The 25517-nt window shown below is 52.7% G+C and overlaps 2 protein-coding genes and 1 pseudogene across 2 annotated transcripts in view; all 3 read right to left on the bottom strand.

The window, feature by feature from the left end:
* Window positions 1-3175: 3175 nt before the first annotated feature.
* On the bottom strand, window positions 3176-3907 carry TIAF1 (TGFB1-induced anti-apoptotic factor 1). The gene is given in 3 exon segments (XM_023530559.1): window positions 3176-3631; window positions 3633-3740; window positions 3742-3907. Coding segments are annotated over 3 exon segments (363 nt in total). The 5' UTR covers window positions 3883-3907; the 3' UTR covers window positions 3176-3517.
* MYO18A (myosin XVIIIA) overlaps window positions 3177-25517 on the bottom strand; it is a 94309-nt gene continuing 71968 nt past the window's right edge. The window contains 14 exon segments of the mRNA XM_023530560.1: window positions 3177-4525; window positions 11780-11902; window positions 15162-15206; window positions 16007-16146; window positions 16525-16710; window positions 18827-18964; window positions 19399-19482; window positions 19675-19791; window positions 21127-21240; window positions 21637-21783; window positions 22087-22191; window positions 22703-22813; window positions 23357-23557; window positions 23646-23769. Of these exon segments, the coding sequence (XP_023386328.1) occupies window positions 4381-4525; window positions 11780-11902; window positions 15162-15206; window positions 16007-16146; window positions 16525-16710; window positions 18827-18964; window positions 19399-19482; window positions 19675-19791; window positions 21127-21240; window positions 21637-21783; window positions 22087-22191; window positions 22703-22813; window positions 23357-23557; window positions 23646-23769 (1780 nt within the window). The 3' untranslated portion in view covers window positions 3177-4380.
* On the bottom strand, window positions 5188-5306 carry LOC111739538 (annotated as a pseudogene).

The raw sequence follows: 25517 nt of genomic DNA, 5'->3' as shown, positions 1-25517 counted from the left end.
GGGCCGGGTCCTCATGCCTCTGGAATCCTTAAAGGGAAACGTCGGCTCGCTGTGTGGAGTCAACATTTTAGCAGGCGTGGTTTCCAGGAAGAACCTCCAGGCCTGGGCGGAGCTAGAGGCCCAGTGCTCCAGAAGCCCGGGGCCGTACAAATAAGATATGAGTATGCTGAGGTACGCCAGTTTCCCAGGCGATGGGAGGGCGCCTGCCTGGACTGGCAGAGCCCTTGAGGAAAACCGAGAAGACATGAAGACGATGCGGAGGCACAACTGGCCTGCTGGACGGAACCGACCCCGACAGAACTCGCGCTGGGAGATGTCCCTTCTCCAGCATGGGGATCTCGCAGCCCTCCTAGCGCCGCCTGTCGGTCCCTTGGGTTCTGCTCCGAAGGTGATGAAGGGGTGGGTCGTTGGCAGCATTCAGGGGCTCCCTCTGAACTTAGGAGCCAAATGGTTCTTGCCAGCAATACCACCTTGTTTTATAAACGGTTCTTGCCAGCAATACCACCTTGTTTTACAGGTGGAGAAACTGAGACCTAGCGGTTAAACCTTTTCTCCAAGGTCTTAGTACTAGTGGCAGCAGCACTCAGTTTAGCGGGTTTTATTCACATTTTGTTCTGCTTTCCCTACGGCAGGTAGACACCACTCTGTAGCTGAAAAAGCAACGGCTCTAACTGTGGCAAAACTTAGTAGCTTACCAAGCAAGTCTGGGACTGCTCACCAGGCTGGAGGATTTGGTAAAGAATACCTCTTGGGGAAAGATGAAAGGAGTTGGGGTGGCAGCCAGTAGCAGTAACAGGCACGGACAAATTATCATAGATTGGTCTTGAATGTGTAGCTACATAAAAGGTGATGGAGTGTTCCAGCTTCCCTGAGAACCAGCTCAGAGGAAATGAAAGGGGAACAGAAAAGATTAAGGTTAGATTTAAGGCAGCACTTTCTCTCAGGGATGATAATGGGCCCTTTATTCAGTGACCAAGGAAGGCTGTGAACTCATCTCCCTCCTTCCCACTTTTGAGGCATTTGGGAATCCATCTCTTTCAGTCCCACTCCAGCCTGCTTGGAGACAGGAATGAGCCGTTGACTTTGAAAAGTCCCCACCATTCAGGTAGGAGATCCTTTCCCTGGATGGGCCTCCTGGGTTCTTTGCTGAGGTTGAGGACAGCAGACGTGCTGGCTCCAGGGCTCTGGGAGGGAGAAGCAGCAGTCATGGCATCTCTTTCAACACGCTCCCTGCCAAATTGATTCAAATTGGCTTGGATATGAACATATGATTAAAGGAGCGGTGCGATTCATTTATCAGGAGAGATTAAAGAGCGGCATCTGCGCAGCCTAGCTGGGGGACAATTAAGGAGCAAATCGCTAAGTGTCTGTGCCACCAGGCATGGGGGCGGGGTATGGGGGAAGGACAACTGGGATAATTTGCCAAGAGGACACAGGACAAAAGGAGGTAGTTCGGGAATCACTGTGTGCTACTGTTGTCTCTGGGTACAGACTGAGCAGCATGCAGAGCCTCACAGGCCCCGCCCATGCCTCTTATCCGGGACTCAGAGCCATCCTGAGGGGCAGATTAGAAAGGAGGATCTAGTGAGGCGGCTCTGAGCCTGGCACAGGGAGAGATCTGCTGCCTGTTTTACAGGAATCACACCATCTTAGGGCCCAGAGCTACTACAAGTGTATAGGTGAGGGCAGGAACTTACAGAGCTCTGACAGTACACCCAAAATTAAGGTGAGCTTTGATGGACCTGCAGCCTCCTGGACTCCCCTGGGGAGTTGGTGCTGAGGGGATCGCTTCCTCCCGAGCCTGGAGCCTAGCACCCTGGCTGAGAAGCATTGGTCGTGTGAGCTGTTGTCTAGCTTTCCCAGACAGCCTATGGAGTTCCCTATCATCCCTTTTCCCTGCCTCAGAGCCTTTGCTTAAGCTCTTCTTTCTTACCAGCACATCTGTCCCATCATTAACTATCTGTGGAAATGCTATCCTTTCTTCAAGTCCCAGATCAAAATGCCAGCTTCTAGAAGCCTTCCTAGTCCTCCCCTCTCCTTGCAGTGAGAATGCCTCCCCTCATTATATTAGAGATTGATATGAGATTTTGCAGTTAACCACAGGCCTGAGTCAGTGTGGGTCTGTAGCTGGCAGGAACTTTGTCACATCAGTTCTTGAAAACAGAAAATGCACCAAGATATTTGAAGGCAGGAGTAAAAGACGGAAGCGAAAGAACTGAACAGGAGCCAGTAGTTTAAAAAAAAAAATTAACTTCACTTTTACTACTTTCTCTATTCAGTCTTAAGGAGTAGTGAAGGGCCGTCTCTTAAGTTTAAGATGAATCCATTTTACACTTCTCTACCACTCATTTTTGGGGGGGACTTTTCTCCTTTTTCTTTCTTGACATTTTCTGGGTGGCTGACATCACCAGAGCCTTGGCATTAGGGTTGTCTGATATTCTTTGCTGCCTACCTGCCCAAACCAGGGGAGCCTGATCAACCAGCTGTAAACACTTCATGCGTGCAGGGATTATAACTGGTCGAATTACAAAAGGTAGAAGAGAAGGAGCAGGGAGTCTTTTGTTTCTAGCCCTTCTGCTTGAACTGCCACTTAGCTTTCAGTGAGGGGACCAAGCATGGACTGGGGCAGGAGGGCAGAGACTGAGCACGGCTGAGAAGCCAGCACTCCCAGCCTGTTCACACTGCCCTGTGGGGCTGGGACCAGAGAGAGTTCTGCCAAGTTTTGATCAAAAAGTCATCTTTGGAATGACTAAAATTAAACTTAAAAAAAAAAAAAATCTAATACAGAGGGCTTGCATCCATCAAAAAAAAAAAGAAAAAAAAAAAGTTAGGGCATGAGGGATTTCTGCAATTGGTGAGATTAAATAGAGGGACCTCAATGTTCCCAAGTGGAGGCCAGAGGAGGAAGAGGCCTGGGGGCTGCACCAATCTGAATTATAATCCACAGGCTCTTAAAATTAAAGGTGGAGTTTGTGTCTTCCTTGACCAATCCTCTCATCCCACTACCTCTGCCTGCCCCAAATGACTTGTCAAAGCTCTCTGGATGGCACTAGTCTGATGTGGGAGCAGACCAGAGTGATTCCCCCAGGTCCCCGCCAGAATCCTGACAGTGCTCTCCCATGAGCACCTTGGATTCTACCTGAGCCTGAAGGAACAGGCAGGAAGATTGGCAGAGCCAGGAGGAAAGGACATTTATTTCCATACATCAGGTAATCAGGGAAGAGAGAGCACAGCCCAATGAGTACAAACTAATTGCAGGAGAGGAAAAGGGACAGCAGATGGGAGCAGCACCAGGCACTGCCCTTGGGCCCCCAAGTCTGGTGATGTTGGCGGGATGACCTTTAGGGTGGGGGCTGGGGCTGTCAGGCCAAATGTTGTCATATCTGCGATAAGTGTGTTGGGAGGCAGGGCAATTGGAAGAAAAATGACTCAGGCTCAGGACACAGGGTGAGGACTCGTGTCTAATACATTAGTACTGACCAAACCTTCCCTCTTCAGTTTTTCTGATCACAAGCCCTCAAACCAAGACCTTCCCTCTCAAATTGAGCTTATGGTCCAGGCAGCTTGAACAGAGGGAGAGGGAAGCAGTGCATGGATAAGCCCTGAACTGGCAGAGGTGGAATGGGTTTACTCTTAAATAGGTCATTGCACTTAACACATTGGTGAGCAGAAGAGGGAGTCGGGGCTGAATGTTCCGGATAGTACATATGCACCCCGTCTCTGTAGGCTTGCTCAACCCAAACCCAGAAGCACCTGGACCCAGCTCTGCTTACCAGTATCTCCAGCTGCACAAAGAAAGGACTGCTTTCTGAAGAGCGAACATGGAGATGAGATTCCCCTAGTTGTTTTGGGGCCCCAGCTGCTACCAAAGCCCCCTCCCATTCTCAGGGATGCAGCTGTGATGGAGAGATTGGATATTTAAATTAAAAAGTAAAAAGACAGCAGGCACTGAGAAGAGAAAGCCCTCACCCCAAGCCAGGGAGAAGGAATTGCTGTTCCCGCTCCCAACTCCTCTCCATGGACCCAGCAACCTAGAATGTCCCAGCAGGCAATCTGTCCCACGTCCCTGAGCAGAGGGCTGAGATGGAGGTCAACTTGCTGGCTCCATGCAGTGCCAAACCACCTGCCACTGCCCACAGCAGCCCAAGGTTAAAGCCAAGAGTGTGGCATTTTGGAGGCAGGAGGTACAAAAAGTTCTTTCAGAAACTCCTCTTCCCCCACCTCTTCCACGTGGAGACATCAGACCCCAAAGCCTGGAAAGCCCCCTGACCCAAGAGGGTCAGGCGTTTCCTCTGCAGATGAGCAGTCAGGTGGGGAGACCTGTGCCCCTCCATTTCCTGGGAAAGGCGCTATGGCAGCAGTAACCCATGGGTGCGAGGGCTATGCGTTGGTCTCCCTTGGCTTGGCCTCTGTGTCACTGTCACTCAGGTAGCTGTGGGAGTGCCGGGTCCTGGAGGTGCTGTCGAGAGGGTCATGGTCATCATCTGACCGGTCAGGGGCGAGGGACTTCCAGTAGCTGGTGGGGCTGCAGGGAGAGAGGAACAAGGTCACGAAGGAATGACATTCCTAACCTTCAGCACCAAAGCCTTCTCTCCTGGGGAGGCCCCCCAGGCCCAGTCGTTGTATTCCCCAAAAGTCCCAAGTTGCTAAATAAAAACTTCCCCTGGCTTTCCCAAAAGATACTCAGAGTAATAAGAGAAAATATTGTTCTGACTCTGAAAACTTAGAAAACTCTTGAGGAAAGTGAAGCCGTAGAGCAGTGGATCTCAGACTTGAGTGTGCATGAGAATCGACTGCAGATTCCTGGGTCCTTCCCTTGAGAAATTTTGATTTGCTAGCTCTTGGGTGGAACCCAAGAATTCTGCATTTTCAATACCCTTCCCAGAAGATTCTAGCACAGGCAGTCCATGGACCACACCGAAATGGAGATTGGAGATTACATGATTGCAGTTTGTCTACAAGTTGTTCTCAAGAAGATTCCTTCTAAGGAGGGCCTTTCTCCATGGAATATGCCGAGATCTGAGCCCTTTCTCCTCATCATGTCTTCCTAAGGCCTGTGAGAATTTCTGCCCTTGACCATGGCATCATCTACTTACCACAAGGAATGGAGACTCAGGAGACTCAGGATGTAGGGGCTGGCAAGACCTGTTTCAGGGTGGCATAACTGTCCCCCCCCTTTTTTTTTTACACCTACAGCACCTGGTCTTCCTAGGTGGTCTCCCATCCAAGTATTAACCAGGCCCGACCCTGCTTAGCTTCTGAGATCAGACAGGATCAGGCATGTTCAGGGTAGCAAGGCCGTAGGCCCAAATGTCTCTTTCTTGGTACTATAACCTAACTCCTTAAACGTTTTCATCAGCCCATTGGGAGCCTCCACTCCCAAGGTGTGGGGCAGCATTACCCCTGGATGGAGCAGGCTCATGGCATCAAGCAAGGATGGAATTTCATCTTCCAGCACCAGTTTCCTCTTCGCTTTCTTTCCCAAAGCCGTAGAGCTGCCTTCCCCTGCCCCCACCTCACTGCCTCTGCCAGTTTAGTGCACTGTAATGTCAACATTCTTGGAGAAAATGCAGCTGAGTGGCTCCACCCCTACCAGCGTCCTGTACTCAATGGGTCCCTGACCAAGTACTTCCAGGGACACAGCCCTGCTTTCAGGTCCCAAAGAGCTTCCACTGGGATAACATAACTCCACAGGAATTCTGTGATACCACTGCCAACAATTGTAAGAATCTGAGGAGGGCCCCTGTTTACGAGCCCTTTCAGAGTTCTATCCCCAAACCCACAGCAGAGGAAACAGAATTCTGCAAGAAGAATCACATTCTTAGCTTTTCTGTGAAGAAAGAATTTGGTCATTGAGTACTTCTTGTTTGTGAGACACTCTCCTAGGCACTCTGGATATGCTCTTATTCTTCACAATGACCTCATGAAATGTCATGAGGAAGCTGGTTCAAAGAGATGGAACATCTTGCCCAAGGTCATACGGCCAGTTTGTAAATTTGAACCTGGGACTCTTAGATCGCAAAGCCTTTTGATAACTCCACTTTGATGCTAGATTGGGTGACCTGAGGCAAAAACAAGCCTGAACCTGAATTCTCCCTGCTGGCCTGGATGAGAGCCCAGGGGGTGTGTAAAGATAGGTCTCTTGCTTTCTCTCTCTCTCTGGGGAGAAGGAACAGCCTGATAAAATACATGTTCAATTATGCAAAATGGTTCAGGAATGGGGCAGTCTGGTTAATAGTTATCGTATTTCTCATGAATGAATTACCATTTTTAAAGGAATCAAAATAGCACAAAACACATTTAATACAAACTAGACTGAACATAAATGAGTCTTACTTTGATGGGCCAAAGACACTTAAGGACTCTGGGATGTCTCAGGAACAAAATTATAAAGCTCAATATGACTATACAACAGAAAAAAAAAAATCTGGGTTATTTTAGCTTTCGGGTTGTTTGAATTCTAAGTTAGTGGGAACCTTTTATTTTTTTAGACAGAATTTCTCAGCATCCAGTGCTAAGGTCTGCTGTCAGGTAAAGAAGGACTGGCTTTGTAGAAAGATAGTGGGGGTTATTTTGTGGGCAGAGGGGGGTGAGGCAGATGCCCGGGCTGGGACCCAGATGCAAATGGGGTGATGCTGGAGAGCCTGGGGTGCTCTTTTCCATTCTAGCACCTCTTAGAGTGGAGCTGCAGCCTCTGCTCCCACATTCCAGTGCTGGCCAGGCAGACACTTGGATAAATGACAGCTGGGTTTCAACACTGTTCCATTTAGATGCTGGACAGTGGCAGAGGCACCGGGGAGAGATAACTCCATGCTTCTCTCCCCTGCTCTGTGGAGCCACAAGATCCCCTTGCTCCTACTGCCACAGCTGTCAGAGAGCCAACAGCAGGCAGCTAGGCCCCTCCCCAGGGCAAGAGTCAGGGCTGGCAATTTGAACATTTTAACCAAATTGTTTAAAAAGCTTTCCTCCCCACAAGCCAGTGTCTCCTGCTCAGCGCTGTCACAAACAATTTGGTACATAAGCTAATTCCCACTGGGCGAGCCTAGGGAGGCAGCCCCCTCCCCTTGCCTTAGCTATAGATGGCTCCGTGTTCTGAATTCTCACTGGTCCCCATCACCAGATGAGAAGCTAAGCCACTATTCTGCCTCTGCCTCCACTCTTGGCAGCTTATCCACCCAAAGCCAGTCTATGCTGAGTCCAACCAGGTCCTCTCTCCCCTGGCCCTGTCTTGCTGGCTCCATATTGGTTGGCTAGCTTCTGGCTCGGTGCCTACTCTCCCCACAGTGAATCCAACCCTCTTTGGAAGGAAGGGGTTGGTGGTGCGTAGCGTTTCAAGGCTACTCTTCTTTTGCTAGTGGACAAGAGGAACTGTGCTGGTGGCTGAGGGAAGAAACAGGCTTTATGTGTTTTTGTTCTTGTTGACTGTGGGGTCAAGGGTGATGATGGGCTGAGGGAACAGTTGCTGGTCAGTGTGGGGTGGCCTGGCTAGGCTCAGGTCTCCCTCTTTGGGTAGGAGTACAGTGCTCAGAAGGGCCTGGCCCTCTCTGCTTTCCAAACCTCTCCACATGGTCCATCAACTGACTTCCTGCACTGGGGCAGCAGGGCATTCAGCGGAGCCCCTGAGGGGAAGGCTGAGGTGACAGACACATATGACTCCTGTTCTTTCTCACTATGGAGCTGACGACTGCTCCCTAGGGCAACCGAGATTCTTCTTGCTCTTCCCAGAGCATCTGCCACATAGGAGAAGAGACAGAGTAGTGCTGACCCCAAGGGCTTGGTTTTAGAGCAGCTCAGGGACTAAGGAATCTGAGCTGGCCATGAGCCTGGTCTGAGTTCAAGTTCCATCTCCCCCACCCTATCTCCCATCTCCAAATAGCTTCGGATACCATTCGCTTGCGCTTGCTCCATTCTATAAAACATAACTAGTCCCTTCGGTATAAAAGGGACAAAATCAGTGTACTTGTCCAGCTGCTCCACTGCACAAGAAGCCCACAAGCATGCGACAGGTATGTTAGTTCATGCATCTCAGAAACAAATATCCATGCTTCAGGGGGTTGCGCTCTGGGGTCATACCTCCTGGGAAGCAGCAAGCTTACCCTGGGAGGGTACCATGCCAGAAACAGCTTCACATAACCAGGGTGATCCAAATGTCACCACCTACCAGGGAAACTGGCAACAATGGCATTCCAATGAGTCAGTCTCTGCCTTTCTTCCGAGGTGGGGGATGTGGGTAGAAAGGACCTAACTGCTAGATCTTCTTCCCTACAGGGAGAAGGCCGGGGGAGGCTGGAAAGCCAGGAGGGGGCTGTCACTCAGCAGCTCCTAATTTCTATTCATTAAAACTTTACAAGATGAAATGAGGTGACGCCCATGTGTAGGCTTCAGGTGGGCGGGTTGAGGAAGGAGTCAGGCATCTCTGGGTCTACTGTAGGGTACAGTGCTGTGGGGGTGGCAGCCCTGTGAGCCCTGCACTCCTAGGCTTGAGATCCATGCCAGGGAGGAAGGTGGTATTGCAGGGCAGGGGGAGAGCTAAGCAAAAGGCCTCAGAATAGCTGGTGGCCACTGATACACCATCTGATACACACTGGGTGGGTCAGTAAGGGCTCCTTATCAGGCCCAGCCTGTTGGGGCCATGGACAAGAGCTCCCATATGGGTGCTGCCAGGCACCCACAGTGAACATTTTGCCCACATGCTCTGCCTTGGGCTGTATGGAAGAGTGGTTAAGGGGAAGTTGGATAGACTCTATTCAGATCCTGGCAACATCACTTCCCAGCCGTGTGACCTTGGCAAGTGATTTAACCTCCTGAGCCTCAGCTTCCTCTTCGATAAAATGGGGCTAATCAGACCTTTGTTAAGGGATTAGTGTGAGGATTAAATGAATGAAGGGACATGTATCTAGAGGGTCACCTGCCCAGGGTAAGGACTTGATAAGTGGGAGCTGTGATTGACATCATCAGCAAGTTCAGCTGATTCGGCTCAGGGCTCCGAATGACTAACCAGCTTAGCTGGCCCCTGACAGGCTCTCCGAGGCCAGGCCTGCCCAAGAAGAATACAGGAGGGGCCCAGGTGGTGGCGGGTGGGGCAGGAGCATGTTAGTTCACACTGAGTGGCACACACCATGCTGCACTCCACGCCAGGTGCCACCTACTACACTAGTCGCTCTCAGGCCGGTACAGGTACCGCATCATCAGGCTGTCCACCTCTTTCTTACGCTTCTTCTCCTCCTTCCGAGATGGCCGGCGTGCCTGCCCAGTCTCATTTTCTGCAGCCGGGCCCTTCTTCACGCTGGAGCGGCTGTGAACTGAGACAGTAGAGCCACTGGATGTTGATGAGGAGGATTCAGACTCTGTCTCCGTTCTCTTTCTTCTAGATTTGGACTTCTTCTTGCCCTTTCGAGAGCGCCCCTTCTTCCGCCGCTTGTGCTCTAAGGAATCTTCAGAGCTGGAGCTGGAACTGGAGCTGGAGCTGCTCCTTCTCTTGCTCCGGCTCTTCCGGCTGCTGCGGGACCGGGACCGAGAGACATCGGCAGCAGAAGCTGAGCGGCGGATGCTGGTGGCCCGTTCTGGGGTGTCCAGTTGGGCGCTCCGGACACTCTGTAGGCTCTTCCGGTCATCCTCCTCGGAGTTGGGCTCCAGGCTGCTCCGCTGAAACGGGACGGGCTTGTAGCTCAAGACCTCATTGATGGCGGCCTCCAGGTCTGGGTCTAGGTAGGAGCGACGGCTGATGGGGCGGATGCTGGAGCCAGGAGGCTCATCCGTGGCAGAGGCTGAGAAGTGTGACCGGGGTGGCACCGACAGACTGCGGGCCAGTGACGGGTGGCTGTACTGGGAGAGGGCCTCACTCAAGGCCACACTGGCTCCATCATCCCACTCATCCAGGCAGCCCCGGCCCAGGGACAGGTGGGAATCAGGGCTTGCCCGGCCTAGGCCTGAGGCCCGGCTCAAGGAAGGGCTGAGGGTCTTTGACAGGCTGTCGAGCTGGGAGGTGCTGCGGCGGGAACTAGGAGAGCCTGACAACGAAAAGCTCATAGAGGAACGGGCCCCGTCTTCACCAGAGCCACACCGTGTGGCTGAGGAAGCCCGGCTGACGGGTGCAGAGACAGCCGAGGCCCGGTCAAAGTCTGTGCCCCACCGCTTCTCCATACCCCTGCCAGCACGGCTCCCGACCTCAGAGAAGATGGAGCCACGTTCATCTGGCTCCTCGGACTTCCTTCCCTGGCCTGGTTCCTCCCTGGGGCTCGGGCGGGCCTTCCGAGGGGGCCTCTCAGGGGAGGCAGCCTGCTCACTCAGGGTGGTGAAGAGCGAATTGGAGTCCCCAGTGCCCCCGATGGAGTCCTTCAAGGTGAGCCTCTTCCGGTAGCTCAGAGAGCTCAGTGCAGAGGCCGGCCTCTCCTCCACCCCCTTGCCCTCCTTGCCTTCCTTCCCAAGGGTGCTGAGGGCCGTTCTGAGGGAGGAGGTGAGGCCGGGGAGGAGAGAACCAGTAGTGGATTAGGGGCAGCAAAGAGAGAATGAGAGAGAGAGAGAGAGAGAGAAGAACAAGCATTAAACCTAGAGAATAAAGACATGGGGGGAGGGAGGAGAGAGGAGGAGGAGGAGGAGGAGAAATCGGCAGCAGCCCTGGCAAAGTGGCAGTGAGAGCTTCTGAGGAAATGAAGCAAAATAATTTGCGTCAGTGAAAATAGCTTCATGGAGAATGTCATGTAAATTAGACTATTGTTCTATTTCATCACTTTTCCCCCTCTAAAACGTTTAGTTCAATTTATTTCATTGTCAACTACCTGGAGCCTCGTGCCACGCCGTGGTGAAACGGCAGTGGGGCAGGGAAGGCGGCATTATCTGCAATAACAAAATGTTGTTCAGCCGAATAAATTAAACCAATTAGAGGGGGCTGCTGGGTGCTAGTGGTGAGGGGCTGGACTTGGAAGAGGCCTCGGGGGAGTTGGAGAAGAAGAGGGATTACTTCTTCCTCCCAGCCCACCTGTTGTCCCTGGGAGGGGTGGGGAAGGGTATGCCCTGGGGGATGAGGATGGCTCTGAGTTGGGAAGAAACTCGGGTGAGGTGTGGCCAGCAGGGAAATGGCCACCGGAGAGGGCAGAGGACTGCTCTCTCTTCCTCCTGCTGGCTGGTAGGTGAGAGATGGGGAAGGTGGAGCTCTGGATTCCAGGGGTAACTGTCTGTGTGATCAGAAGACTGTGACTAGGCTGGAAAATAGGGGAGCAAGCCCCCCTGCCATGGGTATGAGCAGGAAGCATGGGGGGTGGGCAGTGAAAAGATTAGAGGAAGGAGAGAGTGGGCAGAGAAAGATGGAAATGTGTCTATAGCTGTGACAGGGGAGTCACAGAAATGGCACTGTTCTGTAGCTCTTCCTGTTAATACCTCAAAGAACCACAGCTGGCCTGCACAGGCTCTGTCCAGGGCTGTGGGACCCAGAGCACCCCTGTGCACCATCCTAGTCGATTACAAGCTATCAAGTAGATCAATCAACATTTGCTGAAGGAATAAGTGGGGATGAAGTTAAACCTACACCAAACCAAAGCCCTGAGCCTGACAATAAAATATTACCTGGATAGAATAAGGGCACTGCAGACCCTGACTAAGAGGAAACCTAGAGCCTCCTGTGCTCACTCCACATGTTGGGGGCACACCAGGGCCCCTCACACACATGCCATGCAAGAGACACAGGTGGTATGAGGCCTGCCCTCTTTGGGATCAAGGCACTGCTCGTCCATCCCTGGGACATGAGGTGACTCTACCTCCTAGCTCAAGGCCACATGCTTACCTGGAACTCTTCAAGCTGCCATCATCGGAAGCTGCCTTGGAAGGCCCCTTGTTTTTCGACAACCATGACTTGACCCCGTCGACCCGGTCCTCTAACTCTGAGTCCACATCTGAGTCCCCCTCACTGTGGGATGAGGAGTAGAAGGGTAGGCAAGGCTGGGGAAGAGGTGGTCAGCTGCTGCCCAGTAGGAAGCGCGGCAGTGGCAGCAGGTTTGTCTTGGGTGGAAGCGGGATGCAAGGTGGCATGCGCATCAGTGAGTCGAGGAGGAGAACAAGAAAGGTTAGGCGGAGCACACCATTCACAAGGACCCTGTCCCACGCAGCAGGCCACACTGTGTGACAGCCACCAAGAAGACCTTGGAGAGCACAAAGGCACCTCCCATTCCGCTTTGTGTGATAGGCTGCTGTTCAGCTAACCAACCCGATGAGAATGATAAGGAGATCATCCATTCATCAATTATACCTACGTGGCTTTTTGTTAAAAAGAGGAGTCCTGAGCCCTCCAGCTACTCTGAGGCCTATTCTGATGTTTCTTGTCTGCCCAAAATGTGGCTACACATTTGCCATTTTCCATGCCTTCATTGCAAGAGCTGGGCTGCTGGCCACAGGGCAGACAAGAGAGGAGCTTTATTATGACTTTAAGTTAGCTTGAACCTGAAGTCTCCTTAGCTGGTGGCAATACCAATCTGGGCACTACAAACCATATCCCAGACCTATCCTGCCACTGCCATGACCTTTAAGAGAAAGGAAAAGGAGGGACCAGCAGCATTTCCCAAGGGGCTGGCAAAGGTTTCAGTATTCAAATCGTGCCCTGGAGATCCAGTCGGGCCCAGAAAGTCCCAGGCAAGGGCTCTGTTTCTCCAAGTCTCCTCTTCCCCCCCTCAGACAGCCCCCAGCTCTTGCTCCCCATTGCTTCTTTTGGCCAAGCTGACCCGAGTCCTCTCTACTTGTAGGAAAGCCCAAAGGAGTCAAATTCTGAGGCTGAAGTCATAGGACCCCCTCACAAAGCAGCAGGGGCTTGGAGACAGCTTCTGAGTGAGAATGCTTCTAGAATTTTGCAAAATGTCTGCTCATCACATTCCCCTGCTATGGATATGCTAGGATTTCTCCTTGATATAAATTTCCTTTCATCTGTGTCAACAGGAGCAGCTCTGTTCCTGAATTATGTTCTTGAATAAATAGCCACACAGGCATGTGGGTGTGCATGCATGCATGTACACACACGCGCGCGTGCGCGTGCACACACACGAAATCATCAGACTCTGTTCTGGGGACTGTGAGAGAGCTTGACTCGTGGGGAGGGGAATAAAAAGGCACATTTTATCGGCTTCCGTCAAACACAGAATTATAACAAAGACGAGGCTGGCTAATGCCCTGGGTAAACAGGAGTTTAGCAGACAGCCCCAAAACCGCTAATGCAAGCCCCATGCCCATCCGAGCCTAGCAGATTTACTATGGTGCATGGGCCCCACGGAATGCCAATACCACCTGATTTATACACCCGTGCAAAAAACCTCCTCCTCTAGCTCAGAGCCTGTAATTTATCACCACCGTTCATAACCATATTGATTGCCTTTAGAAAGGAGGTGCTGTATGCATTGCAAAATCTATGTCTACATGTTAAAAGCATTTCTGTATAAATCTCCCTTAATACTGCACTGTTTACTGCTTTCATTAAGGTTATGGCAATAACAACTGTATCTCTAAGTAAATCGAAACATTATTTTTCTGCCCGCCTTAGCATGCTCACTCAATAACTTGGAGCTGGGACCCAGAGCTGCTGAAGAAGGAGTCACATCACCTCTCTGCCATCAGCAGGAATCTGGCTTGCACTGCACGCCTTGTGCGCCTGCGTGAGGGCACACTGGTGTGTGTGTGTGTGTGTGTGTGTGTGTGCGCGCGCGCGCACGCGCGCATGCGTGTGTGTGCATGCACCCATGTGTTGAGCCTGGCAATGATTTAGAATATTATCTTAAATGCGCATTTTATCAGTCCTTGAAGCTTCTACAGCCCAAGGATGGCGGGGCTGGAATACACAGGGGATAGACAGTCATGGGCCCAGAATACGAATTTTTCTCCTTATATTCAGAGCAACGAATGGGTCGAGAAGCTGGCCTGCCTGCCCTCACTGTCCCTTTAGTTTTAAGCATATAGATGATGTTTGGGTTCTTTTCCTTAAATAATCAGGCCCGTAAACAAACTCCAGGGGCAGGCAGGCTCAGGGGGCAGTTGAAATTTTAAATGGTTGGAATTAAACCTCGTGTCAAATACAATTTATGTCCAGGCTCATGTGCTATTAGTTAACTGGGAGCCGAATCGCGGGGGAACAAACAAACGGAGACAGAACAGCAGGGGATATTAATTGTGTGTGACAACTGGGCTCCAGCGGCCCTCTATCACTGTTACACACTATTACATTTATCATTAGCTCTCACGGAGTCCGTTGCACTGCTGCCAGCCCATCTTGGCCAGGGGAAGAGGCCTGTCAGGCAAGAGAGAGTCGGGGAGGAAACCCAACGCCATGCTAAAAAAACAATTTCCCCAAAACAGCCCTGTCGAACTTGATGGAGGATCACCCTGATTCGCCTGAAGACGTGCACATCTGTACCAGCTGTCCAGCTCCCACCCAGAAAGAAGGAAACAACGAGAAGGGTGGATTTACTGGGCTTCCTGCCATGTGACGGACAGCACCAGCACAAGCCCAGGGGCCTCCCTCTGCCAGAGGTGTGTGAGGTGCCCGCAGGGAGTAAAGTAAACACATCTGGCTGTGTTCCCTTCCACTGCCACAGCAGAGTAGCCAGTAATTAGTTGCCCGAATGCTTTTTCCAAATAAGTGACTGCTAGATGCCCCTCACCTTCTATCCTTGTCTGCCAAAAGAAGGTGGCAGACCTTTCAAAATGAAACATACCCTTTCTTTCAGGTAGCTCAGGCTCTAAGGGAGCCCAAGGATGTGCATAAATCCATCCCAAACAGACTTTTCTCCAGAGAAATAGGCCAGGGAGGAAGCTATACTTGGTTTCTGGGGAGGAGAGGGCTGGAACTCAGGAAGGCAGACTGTGGGTACCACCAACTGAGGCTGAGCTCTCCTTTCTGATGGAGCCCCCATGCTGCCCACCAAGGGCCTCAGGCCCTCAGTGCCAGCCTGAGCCTTCTTGGGGTAGCATGCCATGTTGCCTGCCCTTTACCGCTGATGCAGGGCCCAGCTTGTTGCCTGCCTTCCTTTAGGACAGAGTCAGCAGAGTTAGTGTGAGAGCCTAGCTCAGAGGAGATGCGAGAGGCTCTGTGTCCCCATGCGGCATGCAATGGGCTGGGTGGTAGGCCAGTGTTAGGGGTTAGACACCGCACTAAGAGAGGCAGAGAGCGCATGCGCTCCAGTCCTCACGGTTTATTCTTTCTTTTCTGATACTTTGTCACCATGTCCTGCAAACTGGAAACATAGAGAAAATGGTGGGCAAGGGGGCCAGAAGAAGACAGAAAAATCAATGGGCAAACCAAGGTGGATCCCTCAGCTGAGGACTCCTCTTTCCTCAGCAAGAGATGGCTCTGGCTTACTGAGATCAGGTGGCGGGATGAGTGATAGCCCTGTCCTCAGAGGGAGGTCCGGGCTGCCCTGGGCGCCTTTCCCTTGCCCCAGAGGAGCAGGCTTCCTGGGATCTGCCTGTAGGATGGGGCCCTGGCCCTCAAGTGGGAAGGGGGCAGGTCTGGGGGTTCTGCCTAGGGCAGCCTTGGGAGCTTCTCCAGGGCCTGACTCCGACTGCTGGTCTGCCTGCCGCATGGCTTCCTCCTCGGCCTAAGACTACAAATCTCATTCTCTCTCCTAAACCACTCCCTGGGTAGGTTTTATGAGAAAATCTCTGGTATGGTAACAAGGCACCATGGCTCTTAAATCTCTGCTCTCCCCAGAGTGGGGCAGGTGCCATCGGAAATACAGCTAAATGGGGGAATAACTCATCTTGAGCAGGCAGAACTGGAGAGCCGGTTCCCAGAGAGGCCTGGGGAAGGAGGACGGAGAGGAAGAGGGGAGGAGTCAGTCTCACCCGGGCAGCACCTGTCCTGCCCTCAGCTACTGCAGGACAGGTCCATGCTAGGGTCTGGCAATGAGGGGAGCCGGGGCTGGTGGCTTGGTGATGGGAAGACAGAGGTTGCAGCTGTTCTACCTGGTGGCCTGGTCCAGAGGCGGTCAAGAGGGCCTCTGTGCCGGTGTCAGGTGCCCTGAGGCCCCCTCACCTGTTGATGAGGTCCTCATTCTCATCACTTTCCATCTCATCCTCAATGGCGGCCTGCAGGTCTCCAATGCGCTTGAATGCCAGTTTTAGATCGGCTTGCAGGCTCTGGTTAGCAGCCTCAAGACTCTCCAGATCCATTTCCTAGGAGGAAGAGTGGGCAGTCCAATTCACAGGAGGGCTAGTTTCTCATTCGGCTGTCCCAGAAAAAGCCTGCCTCAAGGCTCTCCCAGCCAGGCAGAAGCTACATGGGTGCAAGTCTGCAGAGCTACTTTTTGCTCTGGTGTTGCTGGGCTTTTGAGGCCTGGCCTCACCTGATGGAGACTCCAGTACCACCCTTGGACCCTGGCTTGCCCTCAGGGTTTCTGTCACTGTCCTCTTGACATGTCTTCTTCCCTCCAATTGTCTAAACCATGGTTTCTGTGCAGCCCACCCCATGCCAGCCCAGGAGTGAGGTGTGCCCTTAGCAGTTGCTCAGAGGGCTGCCAGGTTGGGGCCCCGGGGGGAGGGGTGGTGCATTACCAGTTCATGCTTCTTGCGGCTTGCCTCGGCCTCCTTCCTGGCCAACTCGCCCATCTCTTCCTTAGTATCCCGGAGCTGCCGCTGTAGCCTCTTGTTCTGCTCCTTCTCCCGGTTCTCAGCTGCTGTGCGCTGATCTCGCTCCTCAGTCAGCTTCTCCATGTTCTCCTTGAGCCGGCTGGCCAGGCTCTGGACAGGGAGGTGGGAAGAGAGGCCCATCAGCCAGGTAGAGAGAGGGGTGTGGCGGAGCTCTGGAGTCAGGAGGCCTGGGTCCAGCTCTGCCTCCACCACTCACGGATAGGTGGGTAAACAACTAAAGCCCTCTGATGTGGCTTCCTTTGCCTTTCTGCAAAATGGGAGAATAACACACTAGTCCCCAAGGGGTCTTTTAAGTACCGAATAAGGTAAAATATGTGAAAGGAGTCTGGAAGATGAAAGGTGCTAGTCCCATCACTATCACTACCAGGTTGGAGAAGTGCTCTGGCTACAGCCTGGGCCTGTCTGTCTTGACACTATGTGGGGGACCTCCACGGGCAGCAGGGCTTCTCCTCAGAGATGATGAACCCAGAAGCTCCAAAAGCTAATCCTGAGCTCAGAGGTAAATGGCTTTACTGAGAGTTCCCGGATTAAGGGGAGACTAAACAGTCATCAGATTCCTGGCCCAAACCCTTCCCTCTAAGCCTGATGAATCTCTCCCCAGAATCTTGAACACGTTTTTCCCTGTTGGGCCACGGGATACCGAGCAAGAAATGACCTGGAGATGGGGGCAGAGTGTAAGAGGAGGACACTGCTTTTGGTTCTAATGGGAAAATGGGAGAATAACACATCTAGTCTCCCAGGGGTCTTTTAAGGACCAATTAAGGTAAAATATGTGAAGGCAATCTGGAAGAGGAAAGGCAGATGACTGCCCCTGATGCCTCCACCTCTCAGTACCCCAGTCTCCATGTCTCTGTAATAACAGTGCTAGGCTACAAGATCTCAAGGGCCATTTGTGTTTATTATTTTGTAAGTCTAAATCGCAGTATTGCCTTTCTAAGCAGAAGGGAAGATGAGAGAGAGAGCTGAGGAAAGGGACTGGGGGCCTATGAGAAAAGACAAGTGTAGCGGATCTGCCCATATCCACCACACCAATGGCCTCTTCTGCCCCTTACGCAGCTTTGTGACACTATACTTGACCCTTCCTGTACGTAAAGCGGGGATCCAAGTATTACCAAGGCAGAATGTGAATTGTGATTAAATCTCCTCTGACTCTCTCTAGCTTTCCTGGGGACTATGACGCCCTGTTGGGAGGTTCAGCCATATTCTTCCTAGGTCAAAGGTATTAATGCCTTCCGGATGCCACTGCGAGCCCCAGTCATCTATTTCCACTCCTGCCCTAGTGCCTGCTCTGCCAAGGAGGGTTTAATAGGGAGGTGGCAGGGATGTTCCTTACTCATGAACATAGTTCTCGTGGAGAACTATGGGTGCTTAGACATTCCTATATTCCATTCCTACAAGCTCGAGAAGGATGAGAACTTAAAAATAGGGTGAGAGGGGTATAAACCCAGAGAAAGAATTCTTCCTGTCTCTTTCTTCCTACCTGTTCTGCAGGAGAGGGAGGGGTCTGGAGCATGCTGGCTTTGGGAGATTGAACAGAAAAGACCAAATTTGGAGTATGGAGAATACAGTTAAGAAGGAGGAGGGGGAAAAAGAAGAAAAGAGGTGAACAGAAAAAGTGGAGGGAGAGGAGGAATGGGAGGGAGAGAAAGGAAGAAAGAGAGAGGGTAAGAAAAAGGAATAAGATTGGGGAGAAGAAAAATACAAAGAGAAGAAAGAATAGGGCAAAAAAGGAGAAAAATGATGAGGAGGAGAAAAATCAGAGACGAGAAGGGTAGGAAGAAGTGAGGAAAAAAGGGAATTAAAAAGGGAAGGGAGAGAAAGAGCAACGAGATGAGAGAACAGACTTCAGCCTCACAGAAGTGGTGCCATTTGCTGCATATTTATGACCCTGCCAGAGAGCGAGTGAGGGAGACCTGCGGGGGGGAGCTCATGGTGGAGGAAAATATGAAGACAAAAAGCTAAGCTGCTCTGGTCCCTTGGCAGAAAGCAAACACGGAAACAGAATGTAAAGCAGGCAGGCTCTGCAGTGCCCAGAGAGCAGGCCGGGCGGGCAGGGGAGAAGGTACCACCCCGTCAGCTGCCCTGGCAGCTTGGCAGAGGCCTCTGAGGCGCATCCGCGGGCCTGCTCAGCCTTGCTCAGCATGCATGGCTCCAGCTGCTAGAGCAGCTCTGCCCTGGTAGCTGCGGACCAGAAGTGTGCACCCACCTCCAGCCGCTTCACTTGGGTCCTTTCGAACTCCAGGCGTGTCTCCAGCTCCCGGATCTTAGCTTCCTGCCTGCTCACCAGGGACTTGTCCACCATGGACTGCTCTAGGAACTCCACTTGGCTCTGGAGGGCTTGTAGCTGGGGGTGGGGAGCAGGAAGAGAAGAAAGAACTGAGCCCAGAAGGGAGGGGGCAGAGTCTGGGGCCTGGCAAGATCACCATGGTGACTAGAAGGCAGAGGGAGGGAGGGATGCACAGGGGAGGTGGAAGGATGAGGCCCAGAGCCAGAGGCATTCCCCACCTGGCCCAGCACTGGCACAGATTTGGCCCTTTGGAGAGAAAGAAGAAAGCTAAGGACGAGAGAGGGAATAGAAATGTGAAATGGGGCAGCTGAAGCCAAAATGTCTGCTATGGCAATATGGCTCCAAGCCTAGCTCTTTGCACTTGATGTTGCCCTGTGGATTACTGACGGCAGAGAGAAGTGCTTGCTATTCTTGTGAGCTTGGAGGTTCATCCCTCCAGGCTCATGGTGACCCGGTACCCTCTTTCTACCAAGGGAGACCCTAGTTCCCACCTTCTCCTGAAGCTCTTGCTTCTCCTTGTTGGCTTCTTCTAGCTGCGCTTGGAGGTCATTCATCTGAGCCAGGTCCCGAGAGGCCTGGGAAAGGAATGAGCGCTAAAGCGGGATCCCCCATAAACTCCAAATTCGGCCCACTCTACCCACCCTGAGCGCTAGGGATCAGAGGCACTGCAACCTCCCTAAAGAAACAGTTGTGCTGGGGACCTCTGAGGAGGATCAGACGACAGTATCTGTGGCATAGTGGGTGGCGGGCACTCCTGGGCAGGGTACCTGAGCCACAGCTGCCTTGTGCTTCTTCATCAGCTCATTCATGTCCTCCTGATCCTCCTCCAGCCGGTTCTGGATCTCATTCTTCTCACGCTGAAGGCGGCTCAGCTGCTCCTCCAGCTGGACAGAAACAAAGACAGATCATAGGGCCTCAGGCCCAGAATGCCTGATGGTCCCAGGTGGCAAGCCTAAACCTTCCCCATGTCAACTCCAATGGGTGGGGGGTGATGATGAGACTGGGTCCATCTGCTGGAGCAGATTCCAGGACCAGTGACGATCAGGGAGCTGCCTGTCCTGCTCTGAACCTGAGAGGTGAGGATAAGGGCTCTGCAGCACAGGCAGACCCAGGGCTAAATGACAGCTGCTTTCTGGCAGCTCTTTGGAGGCTAATGAGAAGTTAGAAAAGGTCTGCCCAGAACAAGTGACCCATCATCCTGGCACTGGCAGTGTAGGCTCTAACCTTCATGCCCTGTACCCCCTTCAAGTCTCCTCAAATCTGCAAAGTCTTTTTGGCATGAGTTCTGGTTTCCCCTGGGACCACCTGCTCCCTGGTTGTCCAGCCCCCGCAGCCAGTCCACTCCCGAGGGGAGGGGAAGAGACAGCCAACAGCAGCTTCAGGAAATGAATGAATCTATTAGCCTGTAATTCCAAACCAAAATGACTGCGTTGGCTCCTTCTCTGCCCCATCCATCTTATTACTGGGCTGTGGGGAGCTGGGGAAGCCTCTGCCAAGAAATTTATTAACTCAGATTTAAATAAAATGGTAATTTTATAACAGCCTTTTTTAACACAATTAAGGAATTTGAATTACTCACCTGAAAACTGCTGAGGAGCACAAATGTCACGGGGATAAATCAAGCCTGGGAGATTGGCATCAGCAGCCAGGTGGCTAGCTAGGGGGTTGTGGAGCCCAGAGCCAAGCCCAGCCTCCTCCCCTGCCCCATTCCCTGCCCGAGATGGTACCGGTGGCCGCATCCCAGTAATGACTTCTCGGCCGATAGATGGGCCGTGGGAGAGGTAGGAAATTAAAAGGGAGGCATTAAATAAGAGCTCTAATTAGCTGCCACTTGGGGTTGTCAGTGGGCTGGCCAGGGGAAGGGGAGGGAAACCAGCCATCCCATCCTCTTATCGGTGCTTCCGCTAATCTCTAGGCACCTGCTTACATCCCTTAGCCACATTAGCTGCCTTTATTTATGATGTTGGGGCCTGTGGCTCAACTCCCACAGGCAGGTGGTTAAACAGGGAGATGGGCCCTTGCTAGTTTCCTCTTCCACCTCGCCCCCTCCTGGGCCTTTGCTATCAGTGAGAAAAACTGAGGAGGGAGGCCTGATTTCCCTGCAGAAAGCCCTGGCATGAAGGGACCTGGCTGAGGAAGGGTCGCTGTTTGGGATGAAGGAAGCCACTGTCACAGTTCTTTTCTCCCTTAGCTGGGACCTACACACCCCAGTTCCTCACCGCTGTCTTGGCTTTGGCGATGTCATCAATCTGCAGGTGCAGGTCTTCGATCTCCACCTCCATTGCTTTACGTGCTTTTACAGCTGCTGCACAGGTGAACTCTGACTCCTCCAGCTAGACACAGAGCCACCCCCACCCCAGGGAAAGACATCAGCCATTACCTGGGGACAGGAGGGCTGTGCAGGGTGTTGGCAGGAGAAAGGGAACCCAGGTGCTCTCTTTCTCCTCCTCTGTTCACTTTAGATCCCAGGGCCGGTGCATGCACAGGCACCTTCTCCCAGGATAGGGGGTGGGTTCTGGGCCCTGTCCACAGCATTCCAGGGCTTGGTGGTCATGCTGTACAACATGCACAGACCCTGTGGAGTCTGGTTGCTACAAGTGGCTTCTTCCCGCTTCCCTGTCACCTTCCTTCCCAAGGACTCAAGAACCACTGAGAGGGACAAGAGGGAGAGAAAGAGAACTGAAAAAAATAAGCTCAGTGGCCCCTGACGATGTTCTCTCTGCAGATACCTGGTTCTTCAGCTGAGCAATCTCCCTCTTGCTAGGTGCATTGTTCTTCAGGTGGTCCAGCATGATCTGGGCATCTGCTAGCAGGGCCTTGGTGCGCTTCAGGTCTTTCCGAAGCCGTTTCTCTGACTCAAAGTCCCGCTGGTTCACCTGGGTGGAGATAAGAATTTGGGGCTCCTCCTGTCTTTCCCAAGCCCTCACCTCACCCTTACTGTCAGTCTCAGAGTCCTGCTAATGAGCAACCACAGTGCAAGTACCAGGATCACGCCAGCCAATAAGAAAAGTAGCATGTGCAATGTATGGTTATCACCCCCATTCCACAAGTGATAACATGGGATCTACAGAGCCCAGCACACCTACCTCTGTTGCCAGCTTTCTATGCCTAAGATTCTCATCCCTAAGGCTGGATGGGGTGGGCAGCTGGCCAGGCCCCAGACAACAGTCTTCACTCACCTGGTCACTGAGCGTGGTGAGCTTGCTCTCCAGCTCCCGCTTCTCTCGCAGCACCTTCTGCTTGTCTTCATACTCTTCCTCGAGCTGCACCTCCATTTGTTTTAACTGGAGCACCATGGGGACAGAGCCCATCAGTCCCTTCAGTGTCTGGTGCCAGCCAGTCCCCTTTCCTTCTGGCTTCCCCCGCCCAGGGAAAACAGTGGGGCAGAGCTGAGCATGGATGACCTCGAAGGGGTCAGACCCCGAATTTGAAGTCCCTAGGGTTTCAAAGCAGCCTGGGAGGGAGAGGAGGCATGGCAGGCCACGTACAGTGGCCCCGAGCCAGAGCGGGAGCCCTTGTTCCAGAGTGGGCAGTTCCCACTGAGCCAGGCTGACTGTACAGGGTGGCACAGAGTGGGCTGTCACATGGCACAGAAAGCAGGGAACATTAGCTCCTCAAGGGCCTGAGCTTCTCTACAAACCAAGAGCACACATGCCAGCTAATGCCAGGAGCAGAGATTCCTGGTGCAGAATGGCAACGGAAGATAGTGTGGCTAAGGCAGAAATTCCCTCGCTTTAAAGCAGTGATGGGGGAACTGGCATTTATACTGGACAAGTTGAGTGTCCACTGCCTTACCTTCTTCTGACATGACTGCCGGGCTTCCTCCACCTCCTCATCTCGACTCTCCATCTCCTTGGAATGGGTCTGTCTCATCCGCTCCATCTCCATCTCAAGTCGCAGCTTGGCCTGGAGGTGGGTGGAAGGACTGGGTTCCTTTCCCAGCAGTGCCCTGATCCCTGCCCACTGCACCCTGATGGACAGCTCTCCCCAGGCTCAGGAGCAGGGAACATCTCTGTAAGAGGTTCCCTTTGCTCCCATCTTGCTCCTGTGGCGGTGGGCTTCTCCCGAGAAGCTGAACTCCCTTACCAGGCTTCTCTAGCACAGGCCCAGAGAAGGCTGCTGGGGTTGGGGACAACTCTGAAGTTTTTCTACTTGGCTTCCAGGCTCTAGCTCCTTGAATGAGCATGGTGGCTCAGTGGTAGGCTGGGTGGGCGCATGGCCTCCTGAACCCCTCACTACTACAGCTTGATCGAGACTTGTTCTTGTGGAAAGTACCACGAAAGCTTAATTATCTTCACACTGTGGCTGGCTCAGATCAGGTGCTCACTCAACATTTTGCAAAGAAGGAGCAAACGAATGACTGAATTTGGGATCTTGCCCTCCTCTGGCCTACACCCTGAGTTAGCTTTGGGGGATGGTGGTGCCTCCCTTAGCCAAGCCCTCCAGCACCTGTTCCAGCATTTGGATGGTCCCCGCCTGCTCATCCAGCTCCTCTTCCTGATCCTTGACCTTGGCCTCCAGGTCCCTGAGCTGTTTCTTGACCTTGGCCAGAGAGGCTTCATCCTTGGACTCTTGGGAAGAAATGTCCTGGAGTTCAGCCTCCAATGAGACAACTTTCTGGGTGAATCCCGCAATGTCCATGTCTTTTTCCTAAAGCAAAAGAGAAGATGGGGCTGACCCTGGGCTGGCCCTGGCCTGTGAGTGGGACGGGGTGTGGGTGGTGGTCAGCCCCACGCACCTCTAGTTGCTGTTTCAGGCTGAAAGCTTCAGCGAGGAGCATGTCTTTCTCTCTCTGCAGCTTCTCCCGCTGCAGCTTCTCCCGCTGGGCCTCCTCATGCGCTTGTGTGAGCTCGCTGTCAAACCTGTGAGGGAGCATGGCCATGGGGGCTCTATCAGGTAAAGGATGAGTCCGGGTCTCCAGCACCCAGAGGCTGCCAGGAAGTACCACAGATACGAAGAGGACACAAGCAGAGGGGGGATTTGCAGTCTAAACATTCAGAGGGGTTACAGGTCAGGCCATTGAGACCCTACTCAACAACCTGGTCTGGGATGTGGTGGGGGCATTTCACTGAGTGGGTCCAAAAGGCCCTGTCACCTGGTGGGCCTAAGAGAATCCACAGGCTGCTGTCATGGAAGAGGTGGACATACTCTCCTCAGGCGTTAAGTCTCGACCTTTTCTTTTCAAAGGTGAGGGCCCAGGGTGAGGGCAGAGAGGGCATCAGAATGGGTGGAAATGGACGTCTTTCTTCGACTAACTCACTTTCTATAGTACGATTTGGCAATGGAAGATAGTGTGGCTATCTAGATGGAGCGGCCCGCTCCTGCCCCCGACCCTAGGCACCAGGGTTTGGCCAGGCCCGCTTGCCCCAGCAATACCCGTGTCACCACCAGGACACCCCACACTGGGCTGGAAGCCAGCAGTCCCACTGTGCCCAGCTGGCATTGTGCTTCAACGGGTGTGCAGTCCACAGTTGGGGGCTTCTTTCTTTACTCCTCCACTTCCCAGTCTTCCATTTCCTGCCCAGTGACTTTAAATAAGGAGCAAATTGCTGAAATTCCTCTTAACACCTTCTCTGAAAAGCTAATCAGGTTCCTGTAGCTTCCCCCTACCCCAACCCTATATCAAAAAAAAAAAAAGTAAGAAAACTCTTGGCAGCTGAAATCTAACAAGTTGCCCAATGTGGAGGGCAGCAAGATGGTAACTAGGCCACGGCTGGCACTGTCATCAGGGTGCTCAGAAGGGGGTCCCACGAAGGGTGCTTGCCTCTAGGTAAAAGGAAGGGTGAGGGTAAAGATGAGAACCAAGGAAGCAGTTACGGTGCTGGGAGGGAAGAATGTAAGACCTCATTTCTTCTCACTCTCTGCAAAGCAGCAGCCCAGCCCAGGAGGCAGAGGGTAACCCGGGCTCACTGGGAGGACTTGGCTCTGCAGGTGTCTCCCTCAGGGTTGTGGGTGTAGGGCTGCCCCTTCTCCAAGGCAACTAGTGCCTCTGCTGAGAACCCCTTTCCTGCAGAGGGGAGCTGGGTGCTATTCCCACTCCCTGGGGCACCCTGCTGTTCCCAGGGTGCGTAGGTTCCTTGGTGTTGCTAATAAAGGCATCCCATTCCCATCCCCAGCCAGGAAAATTAATTTAGATTGGATTTTCTCCTGTGAGGGCTGCCCCCCTCCTTTGTGCCATTACCATAATGAGATGGAAGTGGCACGGTAATTTAATGATATTAGGAGAGTGTGTATAGCTGAGGCAAGGGAGAGATGGGGAGCTGGGTGGGAATGAAGGGCAGGGCTGCAGTGGAGTGGTTCCTGCACGGGGCCTGGCTGGTGCTCATCCTTACTGGGCACAGGCAGGGTGACAAGCACACACTGGGGGTAGAACATCTGCGAGCAGGGGCCTAGCAGGCCTTCAGTGGGGATGTGGTCTGAGTGCTCCTCAGAGGTCAGGTGAGACCCGTTCACATTCCAGGAGAACGAGTGATCTTGTGACCGTGCAGGTAAGGCCTCTGACCAAATTCAGGTCCTCCCTTCTTTCCTTCCTGGAGGAGAGGCAGGGAGCCCTGTCTGGGGCTGTTCTAGGAGGTCGTCTCTGCCCTGGGCAGGGACCCTACTCACCTCC

The sequence above is a fragment of the Pteropus vampyrus genome, unplaced genomic scaffold (genome assembly GCF_000151845.1).
Source record: "Pteropus vampyrus isolate Shadow unplaced genomic scaffold, Pvam_2.0 Scaffold50, whole genome shotgun sequence".
NCBI lineage: Eukaryota > Metazoa > Chordata > Mammalia > Chiroptera > Pteropodidae > Pteropus > Pteropus vampyrus.
This window is presented reverse-complemented; position numbering and strand designations above follow the sequence as displayed.